Below are 24,958 nucleotides of genomic sequence, written 5' to 3'. Positions count from 1 at the left end.
CTGTGTGAATCAGTCACACTTCTGCAAGTGGAGCCCTCATCAGCTGGCCCTTACCTGTGCTGGCTGGAGGGTCTTGAGAGACCATCTGCTTGCGGGGGGTGGGGGTGCAGGCAGGTGGAGGTGCCTGCCACTGTTCTGTGCAGTGAGATGGTATGAGTGGTAAGATGAGATGGTGAAGGGTCACCACATTTACCAATTCACTAAGTCAGAAAGTGATTCCTTCCTCTCTTTCAGCGTGAGAAGCTCAAGAGGAAAGTCTCAGGCTGGTGCTAGTATCTCCTTAACAACTCTGAACACTCCCCCTTGTTAACAAAGAGAAGAAGCCTTCAGCAGGCAGCAGAATCCTGCTACAATGTTACATTAGTTGTCTGCTTTCATTGTAGTTATTCTTATGGGTATCTTCCATAAAATACTTAACACAGGTTTTCCATTTACTGTAGGGATATGAAGTTTATAAAGTACAAAGATATATCTAAGAAAATTAATAACTGGTAGTCATCCGGTGAAACAGGATTCTTGCAGAAGTTATAAAGATGCTAGAGAAGAATGTTTCAGAAAGAATAATCTGGTCTAGTGATTCTCAAACTTTTTGGTTTGGGGACCCCTTAAACTCTTTAAAAATTATTGAGGACCTAATTTTATGTAGGTGACAGCTATCAAGGTTTATTGCATTAGAAATTAAAACCAAGGGTGATCACTTCAGCAGCACATATACTAAAAATTGGAATGATGTAGAGAGGAATTAGTATGGCCCCTGCATAAGGATGACACACAAATTTGTGAAATGTTCCATATTTTTCTGCTTCTATCTTGTTTTATTTTTTTTTCTTTGGGGCATGAGGGGTCCTAGAGCAGTGCCTGGTACGTAATAGGCACTTAAGTATTTGTTTGTTGGAAAAAAAATTAAAACCAAGAAAAATTTTAAATATTCATTCATTTAAAAATAACTATGATAAACCTATTATACATTAATATAAATAACATTTTTATGAAAAAACTATTCTAGTTTCTAAAAATGTTTCATAAAAAGAATGTCATTGTTTTACATTTTTGCAAATCTCTTTAATAAATGGCTGGCTTAATAGAAGATACCTTGATTCTCCTATGTGCTTCTGCATTCAATCTATCATGATGTGTTGCTTTGGTTGAAGAATAGGAATGAAATTTGGCCCCACATAAACGCATAGTCAGAAAAGGAAGGAGTGTTTTACTAGCCTTTTCAGATAATTCTTCGAAACTCACCCAAACTGGACAAGTGGTGGCTTCTTAAAGGTTGGTTGCAATCTGAAACTGTATCAGGGACCCTTTCCTGTGATGTTACATTAAAATCCATCAGTCTCTATAACAAATGGTGCTGGAGCAACTGTAACATCACATGCAAAAAGAAAACAACAACAAAAAAGAATCTAGATACAGGCTTTCCACTTTTCCCAAAAATTAACTTGAAATGGATCACAGATGATAGATCTAAATGTAAAAATCAAAACTATAGAACTCCTCAAAGGAACATAGGAGGAAATCATGATGACCTTCAGTATGATGATGACTTTTAGATAGAACACCAAGGTCACGATCCATGAAAGAAGTAGATAAACTGCTTTTCGTAGAAATTTAAAACTGCTCTGTGAGGGCTACCATCAAGAGAAGGAGAAGAGAAGCCATGGGCCAGGACAAAACATCTGCTAAAAAAGCATGTTTAATAGAAGACTGGTACCCAAAACATACAAAGAACTGTTAAAACTCAACAGTAAGAAAACAACCCAATTTAAAAATGGGCCAAAGACTAACAGACACATCACGAAAGAAGATGTATGGATGGAAAATAAGCATATGAAGAGATGTTCCACATCGTATGTCATCAGGGAAACACAAATTAAAACAACAGTCTCCCACTACACGCCTAGTGGAATGGCCCAAATCTGGAACACTGGCAACTCCAAATACTGACAAGGACGTGGAACAACAGGACTCTCATTTATTGCTGGAGAAAAGGCAGAATGGTGCCACACTTTGGAAGGCAGTTTGGCAGTTTCTTACAAGGTGAAACAGACTCCTACCCCAGGATCCAGCAATCACATTGTTCCATATTGACTCAAAAGATGTGAAAACTGGGCAGCCTGGGTGGCCCAGCGGTTTGGCGCCGCCTTCGGCATGGGGTGAGATCCTGGAGACTGGAGATCGAGTCCCACGTCAGGCTCCCTGCATGGAGCCTGCTTCTCCCTCTGCCTGTGTCTCTGTCTCTCTCTCTCTCTGTCTCTCATGAATAAATAAAATAAAATCTTAAAAAAAAAAAAGATGTGAAAACATTTGTCCACACAAAATCCTGCACACGGGTGTTCGCAGCAACTTATTCATTTTTAAAAAGATTTTATATGTTTATTTGAGAGGGGGGGCGTGCATGAGTAGGGAGAGGGGTAGAGGGTGAAGGAAAAGCAGACTCACCACTGAGCAGGGAGCCCGACATGGGGCTCGATCCCAGGACCCTGGAATTATGACCTGAGCTGAAGGCAGATGCTTAACTGACTGAGCCCCCCAGGTGTCCCCCAGCAACTTTATTCGTAATTGTCAAAACTTGGAAGCAACGAAGATATCTTTCAGTAGGTGAATGGATTAGTAAACTGGTATATACGCCCCATGGAATGCTATTCCACACTAAAAAGAAATAAACTATCAAGTCGTGAAAAGACATGGAGGAACTTTAAATGCATATTATGAAGTGAAAGGAGCCAATCTGAAAAGGCTGCATACTGTATAATTCCAACTGTGTGATATTCTGGAAAAGGCAAAACAATGGGGACAGCACAAGATCAGAGTGGTTTCCAGGGGCAGGGACGAAGGGAAGGAGTAGAAAGGCAGAACAGGTGATTTTTAGGGCAGTGGAAATACTCTGTATAATACCGTAATTTTATCGATACATGGCATTATTAATATGTCCAAACCCATAGAATGTACAATAGTAAGAGTGAACCCTGAGGTTAGGGAGGGTCATCCTTGGCAACAAGTGGGCCAAGGATGTGGATAGTGGGGGAGGCTGTGCTTGGATGCTGGCGGGGTTGTATGGGAAATGTCTACCTTCCTCTCAATTTTGTTATAAACCTAAAACTGCTCTTAAAAAAATTAAACCTTTTTAAAACATCCATTGATCTGCTCTACACTTTGAATGGGTCTCTTACCCATTCATGATTTTATTTTATTTTATTTTTTTAAGATTTATTCACTTATTTATTTATGATACAGAGAGAGAGAGAGAGAGAGGCAGAGACACAGGAGGAGGGAGAAGCAGGCTCCATGCCCGGGAGCCTGACGCGGACCTCGATCCCGGGACTCCAGGATGGCGCCCTGGGCCAAAGGCAGGTGCTAAACTGCTGAGCCACCCAGGGATCCTCCCCATTCATGATTTTAACACCATTTTGGTCATTTGGAAAATATTAGTTCAGAGTTACATAGATCTTCCAAATGTTGACATGTTTCAGCATACAGTATTAAGAACTCACATTTCTTAACACTGACACTGATCTCATCAGAAAAGTCTTTTAGGTATTAGGAAGCTGTCAAGCTCATGATGGTAAAGACAAGTTTTCCAACATTCTTTCACTTGAAAGCTGGAATTTTTTTTTCATTTTGGTGACAGAGTTGTTAGTTTTTTTCCTTGAAATGATGGGCTCACTTGGTTTGTTTTCAGAAAATATCTTCCAGAGACCAAATCCAAACTACCATTGTTTGTCAGGCATTCTTTTAAATAAAGGTGCTGTCCTATGGATAAAGGGACTATTTTGGCTGGCAGCTCAGTCTTACAAGTGCCTTTCCTCCAGAAAGCCACCCATCCTCCGGTTTGCATAATTGTGTTATGCATCCTTTCCATTTCATTACACAGAATATGAAAAAGATGTACATACTCGGGGTAGAGATTTTTTTAATTCTTAATTTTTCCTTTAAGGACATGCTTAAGTGAAAGTGGCATCTTCTGTGATCCACCATGTGAATTCATGGTGTCAAACATGTAGTGGCAGCTGGTATAGTTTGGTGGTCTTGCTTCCTGCTCAGGAGCTTGCGGTTTTATCTCTTACGGCTTTTGCACTATCTGTGCAAGCAGCTGACACTGTTAGAAAGGCAAATAATGTCTTAGTATTGTCATGAACACAGTTTTGATCTTCTGGACCCCCTGCAAGGGCCTCTGAGACCCCCCAGGGGTGCAGACCACACTTTGAGAACCACTGGTGTAGTCAATCTCTTCCTTGTGCCTTTGGGGACCTTCAGACCCCAAAGAAGAGATGAGGCTGCCCAGGTCCAGAGCCAGTTGGAGGCAGGGCCAAATCTTCTCTGACACCTAATGTCCCTGAGACCTGGAAGCTGAGTGACATGCTCCTTTTTGAACAGAGGCAGTATCTGATCACATTGATGGTGAATGGATGCCTCCAGTGAGGGGACAATGAGACAGGAAAGGGTATCAATGAATAAGCCTAAGTAGAGGCACCAATCAGCCAAACCTGTCCTCTTGCAGCTTGGCCTGCCTTCCTGCAACCCCTGCCATGCATGTGGTAGTCCCACCTCCATCTTCCCTCTTCCATAATTATGTTGCTAATATCTCCCAGCCGAGGCGGCTCTCATTAAGCTATTCACCATCGTCACTTTGTGTTCTGAAAAGATGAGTTTGGCCATTATCACTTTTCTTTCCCTTTGACTGAGCTCTGTGTGGGTAATTTTCTTCTGCCCTTGTTCATTTCTTAGAAATTTAGCCTCACCAATTTTAGTTCTTTTCTCCTATCTTAGAACATTGTGCTCAGGAGAAAGGCGGCAGAGGATGAGGGTATCACAGATTTGGAAATTTCTGTCCCATTCACCTTTAAATTTATTTTTGACTGAACAGTGCCTGCTTGGTGGCTGGGCTGTCCCCCATGCTCCTGTTGAGAGACACTTGGGAGGTGCAGGCTAGCAGGTCTGGACCCGCCAAGGGGAGAAAGCAAAGCACCAAGAGAGAGTGGTGCCATGTCAGGCTGTCCCAAAGTAGGTGACAAGACTGCATCCCCACTTCATACCCAGGGATCTGAGGCAATCAGAAGCCTTGGTGATGGAAACATACCATTGCACCCCCAACCTGGAGGGCCCAGTACACGTCTATCCCACATCCCCCCCAACCCTGCATAGCACAGCCAGCTGTGCCCTGGCAAGCCTCCCTACAGGCCCTCACCCCATTCTGCACTGACCTCAGCACTCCCCTGCCCAGAAGCAGTAGACTAACTACTGCCCTTTACCCTGCCAATCTCCCTACCCAGCCTGGCACCCAATGCCCTCCACGGGTGGCCTGGGGAGACAGACAGGATGAAGCAGCTTTTGCTGAAAATGGCAGAGCTGGGACGGGGAGGGGATGAGCACTGAAAGCCCAGGTCACAAATGCTACCGCTACCGGGGAGGCAGAGGGAGAGAGAGAGAGTGTCCCAGGCCCCACCCCCAGGGAGCATCAGCATTTGCTCTATGGGACTCAGATTAGCAGTCCCACCATGGGACCTAGGCTGCCTCCAGCCCTGTCTCTGTGGAGCTGCACACGTTCACACTCAGCTACTTGGAAGAGAAGCCCCACCAAGATGCAGTCTGGGTGGGAGCCCCTTGGGCCACCCATGCAGGTGAGGTGGCTGTTCCTAGTTTAATGTCTAAGGGTCACATGGACCTCCAAGCCTACCATCATCCTTAGGCCCTGCCAATGGCCAGAAGGGCATCTGATGCCCTCGAGGAGCCTTTGATTAGGGTCTCTGCCCTTGCCCCTTTAATTCCCTCCTCAGGGAATACCTATCTCTAGCCCGTCCCCTGCTTTCTGAGCATGATTGACCCCTGACTGCCCATCCCCCAGACATACCTCTCTCATATTCCTTCATCCCCACCAATTTCTTCCCTCAGTGTCTGCCTCTCAGAAGGCAGTTCCGTGGATGTGTCTCATGCTCCCACTGACTGCAGGCTTGGGCAGGCAGGGTCCAGGTCCTGCTGGGTGATGTATCGCCAGTGCCCAGCCATGGGCTCAGCATGGGAAGACATCCGGCCAGCCTGTAGTGAAGAAGTTGTCACTGGACTAGCCCTGGCTGCTCCTGCTTTACTTGGGCCAGGGACAGGGGTAGGATACCACACCAATCGCAGGGGCTGACAGATGGTTTCTGAGTGGTAACTTCTAGGTGTGGAGTGTTGGAACCAGTGAAGGAGTTTCAGAAGACTCAGGCTACAGTAGCCCCCATAAGCCCAGGTTCTTAAAGATAGATAGTAAGCCAGTAGAGAGAACTGCTTCTAAATATTTGGAAAATCCAAGGGTTTTGAGGCTGGAAAGAGTGTGATCCTTCAGAAAACCCAAGTTTCTCCACTTCCACGGGAGGCAGCCTGGGTCCCCAACAGAGAAGGTTCCCAGAAGGGCTTAGAACAAATCCCTGAAGATTGCAGGCCCCTGACAAGAGAGGGGGCCCTGGGCAGAAGGAGGGAGAGCCAAGGGGGCAGTTCTCCCCTGCTGTGTTCAGGGTACCAGCTAATGGACTGGGGAGATTCAGGCAGTATGTTCTTTTTATGCCAAACGTGAAAGTTCTTAAGGCTGAGACTGTACTCATTAGTGGGTGTACAGTGGATAAATGAGTAAATAGGTGGATGAAAGGGTGGGTAGCTAGATAGATCAAGAAGGAGTGAAAGGAATAGGCATGCTAATGAGTAATTAAGGGACAGACAGGTGCTGGTGTAGGATAGAAGGGAGGCAAAGGGACAGGTAGGTGGGTGTGGAAGTGAGTGGATGGTTGAACAAGGGTAGCTGATAGGTAGATGATGTAATGGGTGGGTGGATGGCTGAGTGGGTGGATGGATGATGTTTGATGGGTAGGCACCCTTGATAGGCAGTACAGAGTACAGGGATGTGTGGATGGATGGATGGATGGATGAATGGATGGATGGATGGATGGATGGATGGGCAAATTTGATAGGAGGCAAGACTGGAGACCACCAAGTCCTTGATTCTGCTTCAGGATCTTTCTAGGGAACCAAGAAGGTTCCCTTCCTTTCCTTAGGACAAGTGGTAGACCTATGACTTTCCCCAGCTTTCCCAGAGACCCTGTGAACTGACCGCATGTTGTAGGCACAGGCCCTGCTAAGACCCTTAAGCCCAAGTGAAGAAAGAGCCCCAAGGATACCTGGCCCCCAGCCACTAAATGCCCGTAGTGCTCCAATTGTCACCACTAACAAAAACACCTCACAAATGTCTAAACTAATCCCTGGTGTGGCACCACTTCACTGAGAGTCACAGTGAAGAAGCCATTGGTCAGCCCAGGGCCAGGAAGGCAGGCCCCTGCCAGAGGGGTGAGGGAGGGGCCTGTCCCCACTGTCCCAGAGGCCTGGGGCCTGGCCGCAGAGAGGAAGGGAGGGCCCTCCCCTAGGTGTGAGAGAGAGAATGCAACGCTGCCTTGGGGGCACAGGCCTGGGTGGGCTGGGCTGACAGCTTCTGACTGCCCAGCATGCCCCCCTGCCCACCATGCTCCACCAGCTGGCCCTGCAGTGTGGAGGCCAGGCCTCCAGCGGCTGGAGTCTCCGTGCCTCTTCCCCTTGAGGAACAGTGGGGCAGCCTGGTGGTCCAAGGAAGGCAGCGACGCCCACTGTGCCCGGCCCTCCAGGCCCTGCCCAGCTTGGTCTTTTGAGCTCAGGCTGACCTCCTTGCTCCCGCTCCCCTTGGCCTGTGTGTTTTTGCCCCCTGGCGGGAGCCAGGACAACTGCAGCTCACAGGGCAGGGCGGGGCGGGGCGGGGTCAGGTGCAGGCTTTTCCCTGTAGCTAGAGGACTAGGTGCCCGTGTGCACACACATGTGTGTGTTTGTGCATGTGCAAGCGCCTGTGCATGCATGTGTTCACATTTCACTCAGCCTGGGAGATTAGCGATGGAGCCAAACTCTGAAAGATCCAAAGCAGCTCCTCAAATGGAAGGGGTTATTATTATAATTACAATGATTATTGTTATCAAGATGATCATGCTTGCCTGAAAAGTCTTGTACAAAAGCAGCCTGATTTTATGTCAGCTTGTTGTTTGTGTCTGAGGGACTTCATCTCTGCCTATAATAACTAACATTTGCAGGGCTCTTTATGTTGGGAAGCCGAGTCGCATCCTTAGCCTGTTTCATCTGCACAGACAGCCCCGGGGGCGGAGGAGGGGGCAACTAACCTGGGAACAGAGGCTGGGGGAGGTGAGGCGGTGACGTGCGCTGTCCAAGGTCACAGGGCCAGAAAGCTGCAGAGCCAGCATGTGAACCTGGGTCACCTGACCGAAAAGCCCTGCTCACTTCCCCACCACACCCTTTGCATCTCATCTCTTGTGAGGCAGGAAGCTCTTTGTTGTACCTCAGCTCCAAGCCTTTTTGCCACTGTTTATTGAAAAGTGCACACTGCCCTGAAGAGGAGGGAGAGGTTGGGAAGAACCACGCATTAAATTAGAAGTGTAGTTTCTGCGGATGAATACACCTGGGCACCGCCCAGCCCCTGGCAGCGCCTGGTGGGTGAATGGAAGTGTGTGGTGTGCATCCCCGTGGCTCAGCTGGGCCGCTGCCAGCTGTCCTGGGTCAGCCCTCACTAGCGCCCCCCAGTGTGGCCCAGCCGCAGCTCTGGGAGGGCTGAAGCTAGGGCCGGGGTGGTGTCTTTGCCGCATTGGTTCAGGCTCCAGAAGCAGCCGGCCCATGGCAGAGGGCTTTCTGGAAGTAGAGCCCCTCACTCCTGGACGCCAGTGAGCAGTCCTACTGATGACCCTGCTGGTGTCCCAACTGTCCTCTGGGTCTCGGGTGCTGCTTCCCGAGCATGCTCATGGCTCGTCCCGAGCAGCACACGTTCTTGTGGGAGGCCCCCGGCCCTACACCAGAGCGAGGGCCCCCCTGTGTGCTGTCGGCGCCCTGCTCTCTGGCAATGGCCCAAGGCAGCCCACCTCTGGGAAGTGCCCTGCTGTCTGTGCTGAGCTCCCCACCCCACCAGAGGGTGGAGATATCCCCTGGGCTCGTCTCCACACGCCCCTTTGTCTCTCCCCCTGCCCACTCCTGTCTCCAGACGTTCACAGATAATTTACCTAGGGGGTCCTCCGGAGTTGTGGGGGCTCCCCAACAGTACCTCACCTCCACCAAGAGCAGCCCCCCGCCATTTGTATGTCAACATTATGAGCAGGGTGCCACATTAATGCTGTTTTTTTTTTTTTTATTATTAATGCTGTTTTTAAATCGATGTGGTAAAAAAAGAATCCTCCAGGTATCCTTGAGAAGTCACAGCCTCTCCATAGCCTCCCAATCCTAAAGTGATAAGAATGGCATCTTGCCCACATTCATGTTCCAAATGCACGGTGTGGCTGTGCCCTGGAATGTTCCACCTGTTTACACACACACACACATACACACACGCATTGCAGGAGCCACAGGTTGGCCTCCTCATCTTCCCCTGGCCCCCCAGCAGCAGCTCAGCCCACCCCCAGTTTCATGCTTGTGCTGCTGCTCTCCATTTGCCCGCACAACAGCCCGGTGAAGGGAATGATGACTGTTGTCCCCATTTCTCAGAGGAGGACATTGAGCCTCAGAAAAAGGAAAGCCCTGCTCAAACTAGAAGCCCAGACTGGAGCCCAAGTCTGGGTGGCTCCCGAGCCTATGGGCCTGAATCCCCAGAAGGCTGCCCAGAGGGTGGGTGCCATGGGAGCTGGACATTAAGCCAAGGCAGTCCCAGCTAGTGGAGCATGGTAGGCAGGGGGGCATGCTGGGCAGTCAAAGCTGTCAGCCCAGCCCACCTAGGCCTGTGCCCCCAAGGCAGCACGACACACCTAGGGGAGAGCCCTCCCTCTCTGTGGCGAGGACTCAGGACAGTGGGGACCGGGGTGGGGATAGGCCCCTCCCTCACCCCTCTGGCAGGGGCCCGCCTTCCTGGCCCTGGGCTGGTAGATGCTTCCCTCAGTGTGACCCTCAGTGAAGTGGTGCCACACCAGGGGCAGTTTAGACATTTGTGGGGTGTTTTTGTTAGTGGTGACAATTGGGACACTTCGGGCATTTTAGTGGCTGGGGGCCAGGCATGCTGGTGTGTGACAGAGCCACATAGGGAAGAATGTCTTGTGCTGCACTCAGCTGTGCAGGGCCCTGTGGGGCACACCTGTCAGTGAGCAGCCTAATTAAACTCCTCACAGAACTGTTAACAGAATCCCAGCATGCTGCCTCTAGGGTCCAGCACGTGGCCAGTGCCCACAACACACCTACTGCCACACACTGGAGGCATAGTACAACATGTGGGCACCGTACCCAGAGCATGGCCCAGACGCTAAGAGAGGTGGGAGTCAGAGGAGCTGTATGGGTCCCAGTAATGGCAGGTAGGCCTGATGGTCTCAGCAGACCAGGAGATGGAATGGTTAGGACTATTTGAGATACAAATGCAAAAGTAAATCAAAACATATCCTCAAACTGGATTTGGAAAAAAATCAAGAGATTGACTCAAGTAACTAGAAGGCCAGAGGTATATGTGACTGCTGGATTTGGGTATTGCCTGTTAGCATGTCTCAGGATGTCTCCCTCTCCAGCTCTGCTTTCCTCAGTGATGGCTTCACAATCAGGTGTGCCCTCCCTTTGAGTGTCTCTTTCCTAAAAGTTCCTGCAAATATCCTGGTGCTGCTTGAGCCAGTGGGCTGCTTGTAGTCTAATCTGACAAACATGGATTCTTCGTCCATCCCAAATTGTTCACTGAGGCCAGCGGGATGATTGGCTAGGCCCAGACAGACCACGTGTCCACCACTGGAACCAGGGGACAGAGTCAGCCCCACCCAGACCACTCATGATGTGGGTCAGAAGAAGTGCTCTCCTTCAGGAAAGCTGAGACTCTAGGGCCAGAAATTGAGGGAATGGAAGGCATCTTAGTGGAGAGGGAGTGGGATTGGGGGACGGGGACTTAGTATGAGACCTGGGGAGCTGTGAAAAATCAGGAAACTATCCCTGTCCTGAGGAACAGGCACACAAGATAGCAGCTGTGATGTGTGGTCAGTGCGCTATTGGACAGACTCTGCCTGGGGGCATCACAGAGGGCTTCCCTGAGGAAGTGACATTTGAGATGGGGAAGAGTCCAGGCACACAGATCATCTGGGCAGTAGCGCACTGTGAAGTGGGATAACCCTAGTTTACCTGGGCAGCAGAAAGAAGGGCTGTGTGTTTGGAGTCCCATGAGAGGGGAAAGGTGGGAGGAGATTGAGACAGATGGGTAGGCAGGGGCTCAGGGGCCAAGGTAAGGAGTTTGGAATTTAAATATTTATATTTAAATTTAAACTCTATTGAAAGAGTTTAAACAGGGAGAGTTATTGTGACCAGTAGGATTAGGTTTAACTGTGAATATCTGAGGTCCCAAAAAGTGATTTCAATAATAAATTTATTTTAAATTTTAAAAAAAGTCCAAAAGGTATGAGGTGTCCACAAAGTTGTCAAGGACCTAGGGCTGTTTTCTACTATCCCTAGGGTATGGACCTTGTCTTCATGATCCAAGTTGGCTGCTAGAGCTCCAGCCACTACATCCAAGTTCCAGCTTCAGGAATGAGGAAGTAAGAGAAAAGGGTGCAATTTCCTTAAAAAGGACACTTTGGTTTACCTCTCATTGGGTGGAACTTGTCACTTGGTCACACCTAGCAGTGAGCAAAGTTGGGAAATGCATCTTTTATTTGGATGTCAGGATGCTTGGTTCTTTTTCTAAGGGAGAATGAGAGAATTGATGTCACACTAACAATTTCCTGCTGGCTGCCATGTGAGGAACAGACTAGAGAGAAGCAAGGAGGGAGTCCTTGGGAAGGGACTGAGGGCAGCCAGAAGGACGGTGCTGGCTCGGACCCGGGGAGGTGTGTGAGAAGATGGGGAGAAGCAGTCTGAAAACAGCTTTAATAGAAAAAACAGCAGGACACCAGACAGGGAAGCAGCAGAAACAAGGGTGAGGCCTAGTCTGAGTCTGAGCAGCTGGGCTGGTGGTGGTGCCAGACCCTGAGCTGGGGGAGACCGGAGAGAAAGAGCAGGGGGCAGGCGGGGCCGCGGGCAGGGTGGGGGAGGATGTGCACCTGCACAGCACCCCCAGCACCGCCACACCTTGGGGATGAGGTGAAGCTGAGAGGACAGCTCCAGAGCCTGGGCTGTCCCCTGGAGGACTCCCAGCGAGCCATCCATCCCAGCCTTCCTCGAGCTGCGCGGTTTGTCCTGCTGGAACCCCAGGACACAGGCAGGGAACCTCACAAAGGCGTTGAGAGTGGCCTTGGTTGTGAGGCACACCTGGCTGCGAGGCACTCAGGCCAGAGGGTGTCTCCCACCCTCACCCCTGTCCTGACTCCCTTCCCACAGAGCTGACAGGAACCATGATGGTGCTGCCCAGAGGAGGAAGTTGGGAAAGCTCTGGCCAGGTTCTCCAGCTGCATTCCTCAGACAGGACAGACAAGACAGCCAGCACATGGGGGGCTGAGGAAGACCGAGATTCATTCCCCAAGGTCACCCAGGCACTCGGGAGCAGAGTCAGTGTGTAGGCCCCTGATTCATAGGCCTGTTTTTAGCCACAGGTGGAGGCAGCACCCCGGCTCACCCACCCTGCCTGAGTCACTGCCTGCCTAAGGCACCCATCACCCGGGCCCCAGGGCCAGTTTTCCAGGTCAGTGTCCCCAGGGGAGGCTCAGATGCTGCAGAAACTCGTCTCCACATGGTTCAGAACCTGAGAGGCCAGCCTGTCTTGGCAGGCAGCCCTCCGTGTCAGCTGTGGGTGACTTGGGAATCCAAAGGCTGGGATCTTTGGGACCGCACCCCTTGAGAGCTGGACCTGGGCTAGCATTGTGGGCTTGGCCTGCTAGCCTCCAGGCCATTTGGAGCTTCCTTCCCAGGGTAGACTGCCACCAGAACTTTCCCATCCACCTTCTGCAGTAGACGGGCCTTGGCCTCATAAGTAGCTACTAGCTGGACAGCTCAATGCTGGAAAGTTTCCATGGAAGACTTTGACCTCACATACCTTTTGTACAGAATCTTTTGTCAGCCACAGAGTGCCCAGATGCTAAACCTCATTTCCTTTGTGTCTTTCCTACCCCACGGAACACCTGCAGATTTCCAGCAATTTCCCTCACTTCTTGAGCACGTGCCATGGGTGAAGTAGTCTGTGTTTCCTCTAGCTCAGAGGACCGGAGGTTGGAGGGCCCTGAGGGTAGAGGGATCAGCTAGTGATGATTACCAGGCCCGCAAAAAGAAGACCCGACACCAGAGGACCCGTGATGTCAGGGTCAGGGCAAGCCAGGGGCACCCCACTCCCAATCCTCAGCAAGGGCTCAGCCCTAGTGGGTTCCAGCCTGTGCACACGGAAACTGGGGGAAAGGCAGCCAGAGGCGGGGTCCCCGGAATGTCGACACCAACTGTTCAGCCTGGGGGGATGCCCTGCACCCACTCAGCTCCCTGGACCTGCCTCTCCCAGTGCCCCCTGTCCTGACTGGGCCTGGGATGTGCGAAGCGCCAGGCCACCTAGAGGATGCTTTTCCTGCTTCTTTCGGGTAGCTTCATTTGTAGGAGCTTCCCCAGGAGTGGGACGGGGGTCTTGGTGATACGGCTGATTCTGGGGGGGCATATCCTCTTAGGCTGACCCTCCTGAAAAATCCCAAGTAAAGAACATAGCCAACCCAGAGCTGGGCATGTGCCTGCCAGCCACCTCACTCCATCCTTGCCTCAGCTTCCCACACCTACCTTCCCGGGCCCCTGACATGCACTGGAAGCTGGTCCGGGCCCCACAGGACCTTGGGCCAGTGTATAGCCACCCCTACTCCTCACCTGGCCCTGCACTTCTAACCACACCTCTATCTGTGCCATTGGGATGTCCCCCAGCACCCAGCTGCTGTAGCACCCACTAAGAGGAAGGTACCCTGAGGCACACAGGGGCCACGAGGCAGAGATGTTCTTCAGAGGCCTCTGGGGTACCATGCAGAGGGACCACGTGGTGGCCGCCTCCTGCTTTGGGGTCAGGAGAGTGATCTGAGCCAGGCCCTGTCACAATAGCAATGTGTGAAGACTCAGCAGGTAAAGTTTGCCCAGGGTTTGGGCTCAGACAGGCACCTTGTTGTTCTGGTCTGTGTTCCTCAAGAAGTTGACCCTGAGACAAGGATTTGGGTGAGACAAGGAGTTTATTAAGGTCATTGCAAGAAGCACCAAGGGACAGTGGAGGTGACCCAGGGAAGAGAGGGGAACAAAGGGGGAGAGGATGTAGTACAGGGGAAGGGTTGGATCTGAGCTATGGACAGCCAGGGCTCGGAACCCTGGGGATCCTTTGAAAGCGCGTAGACAGGTTTCAGTATCCTTTCCCTGGGAGGGTGAGGAAGGCCAGCTGCGTGCCCACCAACTCCTGTCTGTCCTGAACACTAACTCCCAAACCCCACAGCCTGCCAGCTGCCCGGGAACAGAGCACCCCCAAGGCAAGGCCAGGGGGCCGGGCCCTCTGCAGGATCCCTCTGAGGAGGCCCGACCCGGCCAGCTCCCAGGTATGAATGGGGCTCCACAGCAGCTCCTGCTCCAATCTTGACATTAAAAGCAGCAGTCATCTCAAATGGACCCTTCTGGTTAATGCCTGTCACCCTTGGTGTGTACCCTGCCCAGGCACTGTTGGCCATCAGGGGTGCTGCGGTCAGCATCTACCCTCAGCACATGTGGGTCTTATCCCAGAGGCTGGCCTTGGGGCCAGAGCCTCCTAATCTCAAGTCCCAGCTCTGGCACTTCCTACCTGTGAGAGTAGGTGAGTGCCATCCTCCATCTGGCTCTCAGTTTCCTGACCTGTAAAATGGGGACAGCAGCACAATGACTATGGTCTCAAAGGTACTAACAAACCTTCCCTAACTCAGTCACTTACAATAGCAGTTATTTCTTTTTGTGTGCCAGGATCAGAGACCCAGGGTGGCTCAGCTGTGCTCCGTGTGTCCCTCATCCTCTTGCTGGGATGAACATAGGAGTCCGGGTGTTCATGATGATAGCAGGACAAGTGGGATCCTGCCAGGCCTTGGAAGAGCTGGCCGTGGAACTTCCACATCCTTATGTGGGCATGTCCCACGGCCACTCATAGTCAGGGACGGGGCAAATGTGCTGTGCTTCCAGGGGGCAAGGACTGCAAAGGGCGTGGACTCAGGCAGGGCTGGAGACCCAGGCCCATTGATGCAGTCTGCCCTTCCCCCTCCCCTGAGGTGCTCGAGTATGTGCACAGGAGCATCCTTTGTAGGCTACAAAGTACTGTGTGTGTGTGCAAAGTGAGGTGCTGGTGAGGTTCTATGCCTTTTCCAAGACCACACTGCCTTCCAGGTTTCGGTGTTACACATATGTGATCCACTGTCTCTGAAAATGGTGATACCCCTTTGGTATCCCAGAGGAAGGGAAGGGGGAAGATATGTGTTCATTATGCAATACTGTTCACGCAAATCCAGCAGAGTCTCAGCCTCCACCGTGTGTCTTGAACAAATTACAGCCCCGCAGCAAAGGAGGAAGGGGAGAGGCAGGGAAAGGCAAACTCCCTGTCTCTCTATTCACCCTCTGCCCTCCCCTTGTCTAACCAGGTCTGGGTCTCCTGACTCCACGGAGAAGTAGACCAGAGGTCAACAGCAAATACGTAACTAAAAAGTAATAAAATCAAGTTTTGGGGGCGCCTGGGTGGCTCAGTTGGTCAAGCGTCCGACTCTTGATTTTGGCTCAGGTTATGATCTCAGGGTCATGAGATCGAGCCCCATGTTGGGCTCTGCACTCAGTGGGGAGTCTGCTTGAGATCCTCTCTCTCTCTGCTTCCCCCACACACTTGCTCTCCCTCCCTCTGTCTCTCAAATAAGTAAAATATCTAAAAATAATAATAATAATAATAAGTTTTAACTTTGGGCTAGCTAAAGGCCTAAACTCTTGACACTGAATATTGATATAACTGGAGAACCAGCCTCTCCATTCCCCTTCCCCCAATGTACAGCTCCTCTGGGGCCCCAACCCTCCACTACCTGGAATTCTCAAGTAACCAATATGTCCATCTCCCTGATTTATCCAATGCCAGGGACTTTGCTCCATCTGTGTAAGAAGTAGAGGAAATTACATTAGTCAAGAACATTGTTGTTGTTGTTGTTGTTGTTGTTGTTTTCTCTCCAAAAGCAAATACTTTGGGGCACCTGGGTGGCTCAGTGGTTGAGCATCTCCCAGACCGGGATTGAGTCCTGCATCGGCCTCCCCACAGGGAGCCTGCTTTCCCTCTGCCTGTGTCTCTGCCTCTCTCTATCTCTCATGAATAAATAGATAAAATCTCAAAAAACAAAACAAAAACAAATACTCTGCAAAAGCCCTGTTTTCAAAATAGATGAAAGCAGAGCTACCCTGGTTGAGTTGGCAGGTGGAGACGAGACCCCATCCAGGCCCGTCCTGCCTGTAGCAGACACTCAGGCTACACAGGGCATGGTTGGAAACCGCTGCATGTGAGCGTCCCTGTGACAGAAGGCTGTGAGGGCCCTTGGGCCCCAGGGCCCGGGAGACCAGACTGTGTCCAGTGGCCCGGAGCAGGCTGAGGCCTGAGCCACTGTCCCGGTGTCCTAGTAGGTGGCCGGCCCGGGCTCTGACCCCACCGAAGCCTCAGAGCCCCCACCTATCTTCCCCTCACAGGCTGATGCTAAGATGGTGTGCGACGTGGTGAGTCGGATGGAAGACACCGAGCCCTTTTCTGCAGAATTGCTTTCCGCCATGATGCGGCTCTGGGGTGACTCAGGAATCCAGGAGTGCTTCAACAGGTCTCGGGAGTATCAGCTCAACGATTCTGCCAAATAGTGAGTGTGTCAGTCCTGGGAGGCTGCCAGCAGGGCACGGATATGGCATGGAAAGGGGGGGGGCACGCAGGGAGGGGTCCTTGGCGAGTCAGAACTGACGGGACATGTCAGGAAATGTGTTGGGAAGGAGTGGGAAGGGGCTGTTCCTCCCACCCCTTGGATAAGGATGAGGCCAGGGAAGCAGAGGACACCAGAGACGAGTAGGGCTCCCGGGCGCGGGGCCCTCCACCTCTGTGCCCTGGGTGGGGCCTGGACTCCAGTCTAACAAATTTTTCCCACTGGAGAACCCTGACCCTGTAAGTACAAATCAAGAGCCATATAGGCAGAAAATAATTGACGATTTGTTTTTGTTTCATTTTAGAGAAAATAAGCTTTCCATTGCTCTATCTTTAAAGTTAGCATTTTAAATAAGAATAAGGAAATAAAGAAATAATCGAATATATCCTTTGATAGTGTGTTATAACCAAATAAGGGAAGAAAAGGAGAGATGAGAGAAGGGAGGGGAAGAAAGGGAGAGGGAAGGAGAGGGATGAGGCCACTGGAAGCCAGAGAAGGCTCAAAGGGGGAGAAAGGGAGAGGCAGAGGAAGCGGCCTGTGGGGCTCTTCATGTGACAGCAGCTCAGGCGTCCCTAAGGTTACGTGGCCTCTTCCCTAGATCGGCCCCACATCCCTGGGAATGGTCCGCACTAGTTGGGGACTAACTTCTGTCCTGGAGAGGTTGGGACGGCACCCCACTTTTGTAGTCTTGTGCCTGTGGCATCAGTGGGAGCCTCTGGGCTTCAGCCTATGGTCTTAGGACAGGTGTGCTCCGCCACCGATCTGATCCAGGCATCCTCACCCCTGCTGCTGTCAGGACCACTGTGCCCCCAGGAGACATTTGGCAACGGCTGGAGACACTCTTGATTGTCTGACTAGGGTGGAGTTGCTGGCTGCCGGTGGACAGAGGCCAGGCATGTCGCTGAACGTCCTTCAGTGCGCATGGGATGCGCACTACACGTGTAGGGATGGTCCTACACGGCAAGGAATCATCTGGCCCAACATGTCAGTAGTGCTGAGCCTGAGAAACCCTGGCCAGCAAACCCTGGCGCTGTAGCAGAGGCTAGGGCCCAGAAAATGGCACTTGCTCATGGATGTCAACCACAGTGACAGCTGTCAAACTAGGGACTTGAGTGAGGCCACAGCGTCTTCCCATTTCTGCAAACCTAGACTGTCTACTGGGTGAATGCTAGGTCCTGGGAGTCCCAGGTGGTAGGGAGCCAGGCCCAGGCCCTGAGGGGCCCCCAGGGACACCTCGGTGGGTAGGGGTGCGTACCCACTGCTGCCGGTATGTACTCAAATCACTTCTGCAGTGGACCCAGGTCTTTCCCCTGAGTCGTTTGGTGGGGAACAGCTTCCCTGCCCCTGCTGGGCCCCAGTCCAGGGCCTTCCCATCCCCCATCCCCCCCGGCCATCAAATTGTGCTCTCCACCTAAATTGTTGCCCATTTAATTATGACATAAATACATTGCAAAAACAATTTTTTTAACACCACAGAGAGTATAGAATTAATAGTAACCTCCTTCTCCCCTTCCAAATTCAATTTTCATTTCTCGGTCCCAGTGTTAAGAACCTGTCCCTCCCACCTACTAGAGCATTTAGTGGCCTCCAGTATGGAATCCGAGGAATTCAGTGCACGTGCCTGCCTCCCGTGTCTCTTCTCCACTTCCACCACCAGTTTTTTGCTAGTTAGGGGATTACTTGTGATTCTTCTGGTGGTTACCTTTATAACTTTAAATAAGAAACATGAGTCAATATTTGTCAACTCCCCACCAAGTCAGCTGAGGAAACCTGCCTCCTTCTCTGTGTGTTCGTCCCTGGGACAGGGTCCGGGGGCAGGCGAGGGCAGGAACCCACAGCAGTCAGGACCAAAGGGCCTTAAGCCTTCCTGGTCCAGGCTTTGTGGTCACGGTGTTAGCAGCCAGGTCCCCTTTTCTGACAGAATCTGGGGTGCGATATACAAAACAGTTAACTGGATTTGTTGTGACTGAGAGAGAGCCCCACAGAGTTGTCTCAGGCTCTAATCCCAGGGGGATGGTGCAAGTGGCTCCCGAAGGCCCCTATTCCTTTACCAACTTCCCCAGCCCGATCCTCACACTTGACAGGTAAGGACAGGGCCCCGAGGGGACAGGGAGGTGGCCCGTGCTGCCAGGCTCCCTGCACTCAGGCCCCTGTGGGCAGGGCTGGCTCTCCCTTCATCCCTGTGAGTGACACTGAGACAAGCCCCAGCAGCCCGGAAGCCTGAGCACATCCAGGCAGGGGCCGTAGGAGCTAATTCCGTGGTTTGGGTAGGGCAGTTTTTCCTCCCGCCCCTGTCTCTGGAGCCCTCCCCTCAGACTTGCTCCCGTACCCCGCCAAGCCTGCTCAGGCTCTCCACCGCTCCTACGGCAGCCTCGTGCACCCCCATGCACCCCCGGGGCCTCAGGCCCCTCCCCATGTCCTGCCTGTGCCTCCTCTTCCAGTCCACGGAGGGCCTGGCTGGTCCTCTCCTGCCACGTCACCCTCAGTCCCTTGCCCGCTGGGACGACTCTCACTGTCTGCCGCCAGCCCCCCCCCACCCGCTGAGTGCTGCCTCCTCAGTGTCCATGCGGACATCTCGGCACATCTGAGGTCTGTACGTGCCACCGGGCTCCCAGCTGCCAGCCTGGCCCAGCCTGCCCTGGCCCCGCTCTTCCTCCACTAAGAGCAGCTGTGTTACACCATGAGGAGGTGGCTTTCCTGGGTTCTGCCTCCCACATCCCACCTTCCACGTCCCACCTCCCATCGCTGTGTCCTGCCGGCGTGCAGGGTCGCAACAACCTCCTGACAGGTGTCCCTACTCCCCCCTGAGATGCTCTCCTTACAGCCGCAGAGTCCTTATTCCCACACTCTTCCATCAGAGCCTTCCAGAAGCTTCCCATCTTGCTCAGAGGGAAAGCCCAAGTGCCTACACATGATGCCCCACCCTTGCCTCCATCACCCCACTCCAGCCCCAAGGCTCACTACTCCTGCCACAGGTGCGTCCCACCACACCACCCCTTCACAGGCCTGCATCCCAAGCTCCTCCTCCACCACAGGATGGCCTCTGCACCCACTGGCTTCGTGCTGGGCACGGTGGGCAGCTCACCCAGCTCCCCTCAACCTCCACTCCAACGTCAACCTTCCTTCTCCAGCCACCCTCTGTCCATTAGCCACCCTGCTCCAGCTTTCTCCTTACCAACTTCCTATCTCTCCTGCTGACACCACCTCCTGACATGTTCTGTATCTTAATTGTTAACTATCTCACGTGTGCGTGCATGCACACGCACACACACAAATGTAGGCTCTGGGAAGATAGGGACTGTACTGGTCGTGTTCATTACCTCATCCCACACCCAGGACAATGGTACATAGAGTAGGTGCCCCTCCCACATGCTCATCGTCCCCTCCCCTGGCCATGTCCCTGTGTGAGGCTCAGCCAGCATAGAGACAGAGAGCCAGATTTTCTGTCTAAAGGTTTCCCCAGCCCTGGTATCCAGCCGGAGACAACAAAACAGGGGTCCTTTCAAAACCAGTAAAGCTCCTAAGCAGAGGCAGTTGGAGTGATGCTAGAGGAGCCGGTGGGCAGGGCACAAGGGGTCACGCTCAGAGGGCTTAGGAGGATTGGGAAGGGCTGATCCTAGAAGCTCCCGTGGGCCTGGCCAGGAGATGCTGGGGCAGCCAGAGCTTCCAGGTCTGCTCTGCAGCCTCTGGTCCCCAACTTCCACAGAGGAGAGGAGGCCTGGAGGCCTGTTTAAGGGTACCACTTTGGGAATCAGGTATCTCCAGACTCAAATGCTAGCAGTGTCCCTTTTCTAACAGTGTGACTTGAAGCTTATGCCTCCTACCCTTAGGAATCCCTCATTTAGTTTTATTTCTTGAGGGAAAAATGCTCACAAGGATTTTAGGTAGGCTTGGATTATTGGTTTAAGAGCACAAACCCTCATTGGTGAAGGTATCCCCCCTTCCAGCCCCATGAACATCCTCAAACCAAGAAACTGACTCGCACATGTCCCAGAGCTAGTGCTAACCGGGAACCTCACATTGTCCTGTGGCTTGGACCCTCAGGGCCCCTCCCCTGTGAGCTGTGTGTGGTCCTCCCCAGCAGGTGGGGGAGGGGCAGGTGGCAGAGCCAGCCCTGTGAGTCACTGACTCCTCCTTCAGGCCTGGCCCATCTCCCTTCTCCCTGGTTTTCCAGATACCACCCCCACTTTGGGTTCAAACCTAACCCTCACAGACCCCCCAAAGCCTTCCCAGCTGCCTGGCCTGGGTGGATAAAGTGCAAAGACATAATCTGTCTCCAGAGCAAGTGGTATTGTGAAGAGAGCCCCGGTGCCAAAGACGTGGGTCCAGCCACTGCCTGGTTGTGTGACCTCTGAGGCGCTCTTCCAAGGGCATCAAATGGGAAGATGCAGTAGACGCCCTGATAGACCCTAAGCAAGTACAGAAAGGTGGGCGGATGCCCAGAGGAAACACTCAAGAGTACCGTTAAGAAGTGGACCTGGAGCAAGATGTCTGGGTTTGAGCCCCAGCTCACAGCCAGGCAAGGTACTTATCTAGTTTTCTAAACTGTAAAATGGTACATATAATTCAGGGAAATTAAGGATGAAACATGATCACACATGTGAAGAGTCAAATGTAACCATTGGCCACTATTATTTTAAGATGAAGACATGGCAAAGTGGCATCACAAACATGTTAGTCTCGTGTAAGACCTCTAAATGCACCTGGAGCAGTGCACATAGCCCTTGGTCTAAGTTAGAGGCTCTTTGAGAACATGAGGGCTGGGCATAGGCTCCTGCTACGGTGGGCACCTCCCACCCTCTGCCCCCAACACCAGTCCTGGGTGAGGTGGTGCCGTCATTTCCGTGGTCGGCCCCCAAGAGGTGCTGCCTAGGGTTGGGCTGGCTTGTTCCAGGGCCCTGTGTGTTCCCATCCCCAGCTACCTGGACAGCCTGGATCGGATCGGGGCCGCCGACTACCAGCCCACTGAGCAAGATATCCTCCGAACCAGGGTCAAAACCACTGGCATCGTAGAAACCCACTTCACATTCAAGAACCTCCACTTCAGGTAAGTCCCAGGGAGCCCCCCGAACCCTGGTGAGGGCACTGTGACAGGTGGGAGACACCAGCCTCTTGACCTCTTGACCTCGTCTGCCTTGGGGAGCTTTCCACTGGGGACAGGCAGTTCGAGACAAGAAGGGACCTGTGAGTCTGTCTTCCACCAAGTTCAGGGGCCAGGATGACCAGGGAGGCTTCCTGGAAGAGGCATCCTGGAGTGGGTCTCCAAGGAACAGGGAGGATGTGAGTGGACAAAGGAGGGGAGTCCTGTCCTTGAGTGACTTCTGAGGAGGAGGAGGAGGAAGGCAAATCCCCCAGGTGGCCCCTCGAAGGCCTCCCTGTGTGGAGAGGGAAAGAGGGATGGATAAGCCCAAGCAGTGTCTGTGCGACCTCAAGGACCCAGATAATCTCAGAGCTGGAAGGGGCTCAGAAATCAGCTGACCCACCATCTCTAGGTACATGTGGGGAAACCGAGGCTGTGCCCAAGCACAGAGCACAGCTCAAGTCCAGGAACTCTGAGTGCCTCAGAACAGAAGCCTGAGGCATGAAGCTGCATTTCTCAGGGCCTCCTGGAGATTATGCCCCCACCTGCGGTAACCTCTCTGTACTGAGGCCTGAGAGTCCCGGTCCTGCCCCCACCTACCTTCCAGATGTGGTTCCTGGTGTCCGTGGAGCAGGAGGAGAGGCTGGGGATCCCATACCACCTCCCAAGCTCCTGCCTGCTCCCAGACAGGCTGAGGGGGCTGGGGTTCTGTCTCCGGGGCCCTGGGCCCAACAGGCAGCATTGGACACAAGAGCCTCCCCTAAACCTGGGAAGTGCAGCACCAGGCCAAGTGTCTCCAGCTTGCCCCTCTGGACATAGGGCTGTGCAGCAGGCAGAGTCTGAGCATAAGCATGGTGGAGGGCTCACATGGGCCATGCCCCTGCCCCTGTATTTCAGATGTGGAAGCAGGATCCAAGTGGAGGGGGGGTGAGACGGGAACTCCACCTGCTTCCTTGCCCGGAGCTTACGCTGGCCTCTGCCTGCAATTGTTCTCTGCCGGAAGGGCTTGGGGTCCCTGTACATACAGGGCCAGGGCCCAGGCCTAGGTGGCATGAGACTGACCTCTGACCTCCAGGACATTGGTCCCACCTGCCCACAGCCCTCGTGTTCCCTGGGAGGTGGTGTCTAGAGGGGGAGAGGCAGGTAGCCAGCTGCCAGGAAGGGCTGGCATAGAGCAGAGATGAGGCTTTGTCTGCAGATGCACCCAGGCCAAACCCTAGCCCTACCATCCTCGTTCTTGCCAGGACCACGGGGCCCTCACCCTGTGGTGCCTCCTTTTCCCTCCAAGTGATGGGTGCCGATCCCAGCCCCCCTGACAACCTCCCCCCCGCCAGGTTTGGAGTTTGCCGAGACCACAGACAGGAATGGACACACTCGGAAGGCCAGGAACAGGATGTGCACATTGCCCCTCGTGGGCAGAGGGCCTCACAGAGGCATTTATGGGGGGAGCCAGCCGAGGTGCACCCCTTCATAAAATTCTTGAGCAGCTGCAGGTGTTCGAGCCCCAGCGTGTGAGTGCAGCCCCTTGCCGGGCAGATGGCACTAGTCTGCCTATCAGCACCCTCTCAGGCCTTGCAGGCATTCCCACACCTGTCTACGCCCCACCGTCCATGGCCCATAGCTCTCCTCTCTCCCCACCAGGCTGTTCGACGTCGGGGGCCAGCGATCTGAACGCAAGAAGTGGATCCACTGCTTCGAGGACGTCACAGCCATTATCTTCTGTGTCGCACTCAGCGGCTACGACCAGGTGCTCCATGAAGACGAGACCACGGTGAGTGGCCCTGGGCCTGCCCGGCCTGTGGCCGCACTCAGCGGCTGGGGTTCCGTGACTGGGGGGCCGGGCCTGCTACTTCTTGCAACTGCAGCCAGGCAGACGCCTCGTGATGCAGGCGCAGGAGAGGCCACGGAGGCCCACCCTGGCTCAGGGGCTGTGTACAGATGGATGACAGACATCCCTGCAACTTCTGGGCTGCCAGCAGTTAGTGCCTCTTCAGTAATCACAGCAGAGACACAGAGGCCATGGCACCAGAACAGAATTAAGCAAATCCTAAAAGAAATCAAGGTGTAATCAAGCAAGAATATGTGTAAGACAGACAGCCGTTCTTAGGCCTGAGAGCCCTCCCTGAGCGCTAGCCAGGCTGTGGCCAGGAGAGCCATCTGTGGCCGGCAGGGGCACAGCCGTGGTGTGCTGGTTCCTGGCAGCAGGGTGCAGGTCTCCTCCTCAGAGGATGCAGCCCTGGCTTCCACCTGCTGTCCCCCCATCGTCCTCAGTCCAGGGCCTCGGAGGACAGCCCGGCTAGCTTCAAAGGGAGACCCTCACCTGGAGAGAGGTGCAGCCTTCCTCTGGGCCTACTCCCGGTTCTCTGCCCAATTCCAGTGGCCCACTCCCTACCTCTGTTACCTTTATCTGTCAAAGCAGGGTAACAATAGTACCTTTGTCGGGGGCCATCAGCGATAGAATCACAGGTTGCGCATGAAATGCTCAGAACGGTTTCTGGCACTGCAGCATTCAGCTGCGGGTTGTGGTGTCACTGGCCACTGTCTCTGTTTGTGGGGGGTGTCAGAGCCTCTGGGGGAGGCCAGTGTTGGCATGATACACCCGTGGGCTCCCTGGAGACGAGCCTGTGGCATCTCCTGGGGGCTCTGGGGTCCTGGCTGTGGGGTCGTGCCCTTGGCATTTGTCAGCTGCTTCTGTGGGGAGCACACTCCGACCCTCACTCAGACCTACACTCAGACCCCGAGGCTCTCAAAGTCGGCACTGAGAGCATGAAGCAGTTTGCAGTCATGGTAGACCCTGGACAAGGTGGGCTTCTCTCTGGATGTGTCTCCGCCTCGGCCCTGGCCTGTCGCTCCCACAGGGCTGCTGTGCAGATCTGAGAGGCTGTGGGCTGGGGGTGCCGTGCTGTGGGGAGAGACCCACATGGTGATGAGTCTTGGTAGAGTGGGACTGGAGCCGCCGGCAGGGTGGGTGATCCTCATGCTGCTTTGTCCACCTTGCCTTCCTCTTTTGGGGCCAACTACATCCCTAAGTTGAGTTCCAACAAGG

At 53.1% G+C, this 24,958-nt stretch overlaps 1 protein-coding gene and 1 non-coding gene across 3 annotated transcripts in view; both read left to right on the top strand.

Moving 5' to 3' along the window:
- Window positions 1-24,958, top strand: part of GNAO1 (G protein subunit alpha o1) — a 173,776-nt gene that overhangs the window by 131,204 nt on the left and 17,614 nt on the right. For both annotated transcript variants that reach the window (XM_041765158.1, XM_041765157.1), the window contains exons 4-6: window positions 16,615-16,775; window positions 21,751-21,879; window positions 23,554-23,683. In XM_041765158.1, coding sequence (XP_041621092.1) covers window positions 16,615-16,775; window positions 21,751-21,879; window positions 23,554-23,683 — 420 coding nt within the window. The remainder of the gene's footprint in view (window positions 1-16,614; window positions 16,776-21,750; window positions 21,880-23,553; window positions 23,684-24,958) is intronic.
- Window positions 691-799, top strand: LOC121498299. The gene has a single exon (XR_005989695.1). It is a non-coding gene; the product is annotated as a U6 spliceosomal RNA (small nuclear RNA).

This window comes from Vulpes lagopus, chromosome 8 (assembly GCF_018345385.1).
Source record: "Vulpes lagopus strain Blue_001 chromosome 8, ASM1834538v1, whole genome shotgun sequence".
NCBI classification, from domain to species: domain Eukaryota; kingdom Metazoa; phylum Chordata; class Mammalia; order Carnivora; family Canidae; genus Vulpes; species Vulpes lagopus.
Note: the sequence above shows the minus strand (reverse complement) of the source record. Positions and strands in the feature narration are given on the sequence as shown.